General features: G+C 42.9%; 1 protein-coding gene across 6 annotated transcripts in view; it reads right to left on the reverse strand.

Annotated features, from left to right (window-relative positions):
* oplah (5-oxoprolinase, ATP-hydrolysing) overlaps positions 1-10,001 on the reverse strand; it is a 76,661-nt gene that overhangs the window by 20,075 nt on the left and 46,585 nt on the right. For all 6 annotated transcript variants that reach the window (XM_043690963.1, XM_043690964.1, XM_043690966.1 and 3 more), the window contains 2 exons: positions 7,578-7,679; positions 5,935-6,109 (listed from right to left, as the gene is read on the reverse strand). In XM_043690963.1, the coding sequence (XP_043546898.1) occupies positions 5,935-6,109; positions 7,578-7,679 (277 nt within the window). The remainder of the gene's footprint in view (positions 1-5,934; positions 6,110-7,577; positions 7,680-10,001) is intronic.

The raw sequence follows: 10,001 nt of genomic DNA on the forward strand, positions 1-10,001 counted from the left end.
GGAGGGATGTGGAGGCACTGGAACGGGTGCAGAGGAGGTTTACCAGGATGTTCCCTGGTATGGTAGGAAGGTCGTATGAGGAAAGGCTGAGGCACTTGGGGTTGTTTTCAATGGTGTAAAGAAGGTTTAGGGGTGACTTGATGATTAGGGGTTTAGATAGGGTTGACCGTGAGAACCTTTTTCCACGTATGGAGTCAGCTATTACGAGGGGGCATAGCTTTAAATTAAGGGGGGGTAGATATAGGACTGAAGTTAGGGGTAGGTTCTTCACTCAGCGAGTCGTAAGTTCATGGAATGCCCTGCCAGCAGCAGTGGTGGACTCTCCCTCTTTATGGGCATTTAAGCGGGCATTGGATAGGTATATGGAGGATAGTGGGTTAGTATAGGTTAGGTGGGCTTGGATCGGCGCAACATCGAGGGCCAAAGGGCCTGTACTGCGCTGTATTCTTCTATGTTCTATGTTCTAAGACAATCCAGGGAGATCTTCATCTAGAAGAAGAAAGACATTGAAGGTGACAGCCGCTGTGTGGTTTTGAAATTAAGTTGATGTAATTTTAGTAAGTGCTTTATTAGAACAGCATATTGTTATAGAATTGGAGGCAGGTCATAAGCAGTTCAGAGAAAGGGAGGCTTAGAGTTGTGAATGGCTTTTGTTTAATGTTCATTTTTCGACTTAAAGAAGAAATTGATATTATTTTCTTTAAATAGTAGAATTTGGGAGTTCTCTGTCACTCATTCTTTAACAGATTATGAGGAGAGGTGAGCTTTTCTGGTTGTTTGGTTAATTAACAGAAAGGTTTGCCATGGTGTTGTAACAACAGTCTCCACAATGTTCCCCCACTGACATTTGATCCACTGTGCCCACCCCATTTCTAAGAACCAGGTCCAACAATACATCCTGTCTTTTTTTTTGGCTAAATACTGCTGTAAGAAACTCTCCTGAGCACAATCCAGAAAGGTTTGCTTCTTGCAGTCCCTTATATCGTCACTGTCCCAGTTTATACATGAGGGAGCTGAAGACTACATTTCAATACAATGTTGGTCAATGAATAGATTTCAAAATAGGGGAAGTTTGTAGCAGAGGTCAGGGGTCAGTATTGTGACCCCTGCTTTTCCTCATAAATATTAATGAGGGTTAATTCCAAGTTTGCAGATGACACTAAACTTGGAAGAATTGTAAACTGTGTGTGGGACTCAAAAAGGATACTGACATGTATTACAACATGGCGGTAAGCCTTTCTGCTAATTAACAAACGCACAGAAAAGCGTATCGCGCCTCGTAATTTGTTAAAGTATGAGTGAGAGAACTACCTAAATTCCATTATTTAAAGAAAAAAAACAATTTTATTCTTTAACACTAGAATGAAAATTAAACAACAACTACTTACAACTCTAAGCCTCCTTTCTCTTAAAGGTTTGTTATTCATCTCCCACTCTATAACAATATACTGATACAATAAAGCCCCTATTAAATTTACAGCAACTTGATGTTTTCCAAACCAGACAGTGGCTGTCATCGCCAGTGTCGATCTTCCTCTGTTTGTAGATCTCCCTGGGTCGTCTTCGGTCTTCTACTGCAAAGATGTTTCATGTGAAACAAGGACCTTTGACAGAGAGTGTGGTGAATAGCAGTCTTTCAATGGCAGTTGGTGCTCTTTCTGGCTAACTGTCCAAAATGCCTGCTTTTTTTATACCCCAAACATCGTATCGTCTCATTAGTTCAATGATGTGAAAACAGTAAAATTCAAATTTGATTGGGTTTTAGTATCGTGAGGCAGAATTTAAACTGATTGGTTAAATTCGAACTGCTGTGGAAAAACTGAGGTATCTAGGTTACAATAAAATGCTATATCTTTCAATTTTCCAGCACACTCTGTTACTGCGAGTCAGTCACATGACAGGCGCTTGCCAGCTTTCAGTTTTCACTCTCTCTTAAAGGTACAGTATATGCCTTCAACTTTGTAACACACATTGGTGGTGGAGGCAAGGAGAAGGCAAATGGGGTTCAATGTCGAGAAGTGTGAGGTGATGCACTTTGGTTGGAAGAACATTGGAAGACAATATAGAGAGTGCAAATTCTAAAAGAGGTAGAGGAGCAGAGGATCTTGGGGGTAAAAGTCACAGATCATTGAAGGTGGCAGGACAGGGGGAGAGAGCAGTTAATAAAGCTGAGAGTATCCTCAGCTTTATTAATAAGGGCAGAGATTACAATTGCAGGGAGATGATGTGAACTTGTACAAGACATTTGTCCATTCTCTGCTGGAGTACTGTGTACAGGTGTGGGCCCCACATTATAGGAAAGATGTGAATGCATTGGAAAGAGTGCAGAAAGTGATTTTTGGGATTGGTTCCTGGAATGAGAAACTTCAGGGATGAGGGTAGATTGAAGATGTTGAGACTGTTCTCCCTGAAGAGAAGGCAGCTGAGAGGGATGGGGCTCAGGAAGGGGCTAGACAGAGTAGATGTGGAGTGGCTTTTCACATTTGTAGAAGTGAAAAAAAATGGAAACAGCCTTAATGCGACGTCTAAATGAAGCAAGGAGTGATAGAGAAAAAAACCTTTTCACTTGGCGAGTAGTTAGAGTCTGGATCGCACTGCCTGGAAATGTAGGGGAGGCAGCTTCAACTGAAGCATTCAAGAGGAGCATTGGATGGAAATGGTGTTCAGGGATATAAGGAAATGGCAGGAAATGACACTGGGTAAAAGAACCAGTGCAGGCTGAATGGGCCAAATAGCCTTATCTTGCATCATAGCAAATCTGTGACTCCAAGGGGAAGCTGTAGCATAATGGTAACATCACTGGACTAGTAAGCCAGGCGAACATTCTGGGGACAGGAGTTTGGATCTCATCATGGCGGGCGGTGAAACTTCAATTCATTAAAGTCTGGAATGAAAAATCTGATACAACCATTAAATCATTCTTGATTGCTTCAACTTTGTAACACACATTGGTGGTGGAGGCAGAGAGAAGGCAATGTCCTTTAGGCATGTGTCTACATGTGGCCTACATCTGTCTCCAGACCCACAGCGCAGCAGCTGACTCTCAACAGCCCTCTGAAATGCCCTAGCAACACACTCAGTTGAAAGGATGGGCAATAAATGCTGGCTCACCCAGTGACACCCACATCCCATCAACAAAAAGAATAATAAAAACAAAATAATCCTATTTGTTACTATTATTGAACTGTACAGAATGCATGGGAACACCACACTTTGCAAGTTCCGCTCCGAGCCACTCACCATCCTGACTTGGAAATATATCCCCATTACTTCACTGTCACTGGCTCACAATTCTGGAATTCCCTCACTAACAACGATGTGGATCTTCCTATAGCACATGAACAACATTGGTTCAAGAAGGCAGCTCACTACCGCCTTCTCAAGAGCAATAAATGCTGGCCCAGCCAGCAATTCCCACATGGAGGGAACAAATAATTTAAAATGAAATTCTGGGAGCCTTATTTCGGGAAAGATGAAAAGGCATTAGAGGATTTCTACCAGAATGCTCCAGGGAAGAGGAATTTCTATCACGAATGAAAAATGGAAAACTTAGGACTGTTCCCCTTGGAGCAGAAAAGGTTCAGAAAAAAAACATAGAAACATGAAAAATAGGAGCAATTATAGACCATTTGGCCCTTTGAGCCGGGACCACCGTTCAATATGATCACGGCTGATCGTGCAATCTCAGTATCCCACTCCCACCCTCTCTTCAATCTCTTTAGCCCCAAGGGCCACGTCCAGCTCCCTCTTGAATATATCTAACAAACTGGCCCAACAGTTTCCTGTGGGAGAGAACTGCACAGCTTCACAGCTCCGAGTGAAGAAATTCTTCCTCATCTCAGTCCTGAATGGCCTACCTCCTATTCTTAAACTGTGACCCTTACTTCTGGACTTCTCCAGCATCGGGAAGATTCTTCCCACACCTAGCCTGTCTATTCCCATCAGGATTTTACACATTTCTATGAGATCCCCCCCTCATTCTTCTAAATTCCAGTGAGTGTGACATAGCAAATGTTTATGAGACGATGAGAAATTCTGAAATAGTGAAAAATGAGAATTTATTCCCTCTACTGAGTGGGTGCATAACATAAGGTCAAATCTTCAAGTTCACTGGCAATATACCCAGGGAGAAGGCGAGGCAAAATATTTTCATTAAGATTGCTCAAATCTGGTATTCACATCCTGGAAAGGTGATGATGCTGATTTCACCATCATTTTAAAAGGCGAGCTAATTGGTTCTTGAGAATCAGGAACTTCAGGTTCAGACAAAAAGCAACGATGTGAGTCGAAGTACAATTGCTTTTTAAAGAGTAGAAAGAATAATAACCTACTAACTATAAATTTCTGTTTATCTGGAAAGGCCTATGTTCCTTTGACTGCAAAAGATTAAAGGGTGATCTGATCAGAGGATTCAGGTAATAAAATAATTCAATCGCGTAGTGAAGGAATATATTAATATTATTTGGGAACCTATGTTTGAGAAGGAAATGGTTTTCCTTTCCAGTTCTGTAAAAATGACTTGTCCTTTAAAATGGGTCGGAGACTCATTTTTTTTCAGCATTGGGTCAAAACAGCATGCCCAGAAAGACATGTGACTTAAGCTAACTAGCCGGACAAGCTACTTGACTAGATAATGCTGAAGCGCTTACTCAGTTACGATTTGTGACCCAGAGGGAAACAGATGGAGAGGGTGGAGGGCAGAAGCTGCTTCAGTTCAGAAGAAAAGATTCATTCCAACAGATGGGCCACAGAGCAGCTCGGAGGTTTTGTTAGTATTCAGTAAGGAAACATTAAAGAGTTAGCGTGGGTCTGTCTGTCCCAGGAAAGAAATGGTAAGATAGAGAATCAGAACTGGTGAATGTGCATAAATTCGATGATAGACATTGCTTGCGGATTTATCAGCTGATTAATAAATTTTAAAGTAAAGGAAAAGCATGATACTTCACTGGGGTTGAGTGTCTGTAAAGAATATTGCCGGGAAAATGGGTTGAATATTATACATCTTTTGTATTTTTTTGCTTTCTTTTTGTAATAACCTTATGTTATTTTTAAATACATTGGCAGCCTCATATGAATAGGTTCAGTGTCTGACGACCACAGTAACCAAATTGCAAAAGAAAAATAAATTTTATGATTTATAACCAAGGTTTCACTCTGGGATCTGACTTATCCAACATTAATATCAGCTGGGATTAAAACAACAGCATTAAACAGAAACTAGTTCTGTCGGTGGGGTAAGAGTTCATCTTAAAATCAAGGAAGGCCATTCACAGGTTATTCAGGAAGCAGAGGGCAGTGGAAATCTGGAAATCTCTCCCCTGAGAAAGTCAGTGGGGGTTGATTGGAACTTTCAAGACAGAGATAGATCAACTTCTGAAATAAAAATCAAAGCGCTGGAGAAACTCAGCAGGTCTGTCCCAAATCTGTAGAGAGACAGAGAGAGACACAGAGTTAATGTTTCAGGTTAGCATAAGGACTGCTAGATTTTGGTTGGTTGAAAGGATGAAGACATTTAAATCCTATCTGGGTAAATGGATCTAATTGAATTGAAGAACAGGTTTGAGGGGCTGAATGGCCTCCTCCTACTCCTCACTGCAATTTATCACAGAAATTGCCACTTTTCGGGTCAGTAGTTTTGTCTGTAGGGCACAAATGTAATTTACCGAAACAGAAAAAGCAGCAGACAATCTTTTGATGAATTAATTCTCAAATTTGAGGGCTCCTATTAGACATCCACACGCACTGAAGGGGTCAGGGCAATAGGAGGAAGGGAAGTGGCGGAGGAGTCACTCAATACAGACTGAAGCTGGATGATTTGGTTCACTCCCACCCCTACCCTCCTATATCACTGAGGGCCGATTGCTCAATCGAGTGGGGCCGAGCTGAATGAGAACATTAACAGAGCAGTGCGAGAGATTCAATGCCCCTACTCACCCTCCTCCTGGAAGACCCCATCCTTCACCAGCTTGAACGAAATGAAGACAGCTCCTTCCTCTTGCAACAACTTGGAGTGAGGTGGCATGGAGCCAGGGGTGATGCCGCCAATGTCAGCGTGGTGCCCTCGGCTCGCTACAAAAAACACCGCATGAGAAACGCCTTTTCGAAAAACCTGCCCAAGATAATAATCAAGAGGAATATCCAAGTTAAACAAAGAAATACTAGCCTGCACTTTCATAGCACCTCCCACAACCTCAGGATGTTGTCCTGGTTCTCTTTACAGCCAAAGCAGCATTCTGAAGTGTTGTCATGGTTGTAATGTAGAAAATGCAACAGCCATATCTTTGCACAGCAGAACCCCAAGTATCAACATTATGACAACAAGATGATAGTACAACTGCAGCAAAGGAGGGTTTGATCCATCTGCAAGAGCAACTTTCTGCCCATTCTCTGCAGGCCTATAAATTGTCTGTGCAGCTTAGAGGCAGATTCCTTTTCGAAAGTCATGATCAAATTGGCTCCCACCATGCTCCCAGACAGTAGAATCCGGATCCTAAACACTCACAGCGTATAAAAATATTCTCCTGGTCATCTCTGGTGTCTTTGCCAATCACGATAAATGAGTGGCCATTGATTGCTAACCCTTCCATCTATAAGGACTGTTTCTCCCTTCTGGTTGTGAAGACCTCTGTCAAACCTCAGGGTTTGATGGGGACAGCGTAGAGGGAGCTTTACTCTGTATCTAACTTCATGCTGTCCCTGTCCTGGGAGTGATTATCTAATCTTGTGCTGTCCCTGTCCTGGGAGTGTTTGATGGAGGACAGTGTAGAGAGAGCTTTACTCTGTATCTAACCCTGTGCTGTCCCTGTCCTGGGAGTGTTTGATGGGGGACAGCAGTGTAGAGGGAACTTTACACTGTATCTAATCCCGTGCTCTACCTGTCCTGGGGAGTGTTTGATGGGAACAGAGGCAAACGTGAGGACCTCAGATGCTGGAAACCAGGGTCTAGATTAGAGTGGTGCTGGAAAAGCATAGCAGGTCAGGCATGCTCCTCAGATGCTGCCTGACCTGCTGTGCTTTTCCAGCACCACTCTACTCTAGACTTTGATGGGAACAGAATCAAGGCAGCTTTACTTTCAGTTTAAATAAGTAGAGTGAGTTTTATTAAGTATTTAACACCCATGCTGTTCTTCTCATGGGAGTGTTTGATAAGATTGAGTATCCATCAGGGAACATGTCCAAGTTTCACTTAGACCTCTACCACTTAAATAAATGCAGACCCTGTCCAATGAGTCCTTTGCACCTTTGTTTTTTGAGTTGGGATGCAAGGAATGCAGGCCTTGCTGACCAAATCACCATTTATTGCCCGTCCCTAATAGCCGCTTGAGAAGGTGGGGGTGAACTGCCTTCTTGAACCGCTGCAGTCCTTGTGCTGTGGGTTGACCCACAAAGACCCTGAGGGAGGGAATTCCAGGATTGTGGCCCATTGACAGTGAAGGAACGGTGATATACTTCCAAGTCAGGATGGTGAGTGGCTTGGAGGGGAATTTGCAGGGGTGGGAGGTGGTGTTCCCATGTATCTCCTGCCCTTGTCCTTCTAGATGGTTGGGTCTAGTATCGGAGGCAGTTGTAGATCTTACCGGAGTGATGACTGTCAGGTCCGGAAGATGGCTGCCGCCTGCACTGGGATGATTGCTCAGGATGACATCACCTTCTTTCAGGTCATCACCTAAATGATTAATCTGTCAGGGGGAGAGAAGGTTCACACAGACATCAGATGGAGTCCAGACATTTTGCCAATCTCAGAACCCTTTCATCTTCCTCCCTTGCTGCCCAGCCAACCAGCTTAAAAACAGTGAGACTTCATGAGCAAGCTCACTCATTGGGTAACACAAGTGGGCTGATTGGCTGCAGTGGGCTTCACAGCTGAGAATGGTCCTTTGCTTGTGCTGATTACAAAAACAGCACAGGACGAGGTAAAACAGGTGGGGACGAGGTTTACAAGAAATAACTGTTGGCTAGTCTAGATAAAAAACACATTTAAAAAGTACATGTCTTTTTGAATAGAGACATAGATTCCAAAAACACGGTTATGGTAAACCATTTTAGATCATCTGTTAGGCTGGAGTACTGTGTCACATTCTAGTCACTGTACTTTAGAAAGGGTATCCATTTCTTGGAGAGAATTCAAATGGTTCCAGGGATGATGGAGCTCATTGAGTGATGGGCAAAGAATAAATCTCACTGAGCAGAACAAAAACTGAAGTGATACAGTCAGTGGATGCAGAATCTTTAAATGTTTTTAAGGCAGAGGTTGATACTCTTGATTCCCAAGAGAATGAAAGATTGTCAGGGTTGTGCAGGAATGTAGAGGTGAGGTTTAAAGCAGATCAGCCACAATCTTATTTTTGATTTGATTTATTATTGTCACATGTATTTGGGTGCAGTGAAGTTTTGTTTTCCATACAGTATAGGCAGGTCATACCATACAAAGTGCATGAAGGTAGTAGAACATAGTGAGGAATACAATGTTACAGCTGCAAAGAAGGTGCACAAACAGTAAGATCAGCATTAAATTTAAAATTTGAGAGGCCCATTCAGAAGCCTAATAACAGCTGGGAAGAAGCTCTCCTTGAATCTGTTGATACATGTGTTTAAACGTTTGTATCTTCTGCCTTGACGGAAGAAGTTGGAAGAGATTATAAGCGGGGTGGGAGGGGTCTTTGATGATGTTATCTGCCTTTCCAAGGCAGGTAGAAATGTGGATGGAGTGAACAGATGGAAGGGTGGTTTGTGTGATGCCCTGGGCTGTGTTCACAACTCTCTGTAGTTTCCTGCACTCCTCAGCAGAGCAGTTGCTGCACCAAGTTATGATGGAGCCGGATAGAATGCTTTATGCAGTGCCTCTATGAAAATTGGTAAGAGACACTATGGACATGGTCAAATGGCCCATTTTTGTTCCTTGTTCTTATGTTAATTTATTTCATGCAGGAAAAGGTCATGAGGGAGTACACAGAAATTGTTAGCAGTGGGAGGAGGGCACAGATTTCAAATGGTTGACAAAAAGAACCAGACGTAAAATAAGAAAACATCTATTCATGCAATGAGTCTGTTGAAAGTTGGAACGTACTGCCTGAAAGGGCAGTGGAGGTAGATTCAATAATTACTTTTAAAAGGGATTTAAATAAATGTTTGAAGGGGATTTTTTAAAACTGGCCTATGGGAAAAAATTGGGAGGAGTAGGACTAACAGTACGGACTCTCAGAGCTAGTGCAGACTCAAAAGGATGAATGGTCTGTATCATTCTACATGATTTTAGAAGACAATAGACAATAGAGAATAGGTGCAGGAGTAGGCCATTCAGCCCTTCGAGCCTGCACCGCCATTCAACATGATCATGGCTGATCATTCCTAATCAGTATCCTGTTCCTGCCTTATCTCCATAACCCTTGATTCCACTATCTTTGAGAGCTCTATCCAACTCTTTCTTAAATGAATCCAGAGACTGGGCCTCCACTGCCCTCTGGGGCAGACCATTCCACACAGCCACCACTCTCTGGGTGAAGAGGTTTCTCCTCATCTCTGTCCTAAATGGTCTACCCCGTATTTTTAAGCTGTGTCCTCTGGTACGGCACTCACCCATCAGCGGAAACATGTTTCCTGCCTCCAAAGGACACATCCTTTCATAATCTTATATGTCTCAATCAGATCCCCTCTCAGTCTTCTAAACTCAAGGGTATACAAGCCCAGTCGCTTCAGTCTTTCAATGTAAGGTAATCCCACCATTCCAGGAATTGACCTCGTGAACCTACGCTGCACTCCCTCAATAGCCAGAATGTCTTTCCTCAAATTTGGAGACCAGAACTGCACACAGTACTCCAGGTGTGGTCTCACCAGGGCAGAAGCACCTCTTTGCTTCTATACTCAATTCCTCTTGTTATGAAGGCCAGCATGCTATTAGCCTTCTGCACTACCTGCAGTACCTGCATGCTTACCTTCATTGACTGGTGTACAAGAACACCAATATCTCTCTGTACTGCCCCTTTACATAAATTGATTCCAGT

The sequence above is a fragment of the Chiloscyllium plagiosum genome, chromosome 5 (assembly GCF_004010195.1).
Source record: "Chiloscyllium plagiosum isolate BGI_BamShark_2017 chromosome 5, ASM401019v2, whole genome shotgun sequence".
Classification (NCBI taxonomy): domain Eukaryota; kingdom Metazoa; phylum Chordata; class Chondrichthyes; order Orectolobiformes; family Hemiscylliidae; genus Chiloscyllium; species Chiloscyllium plagiosum.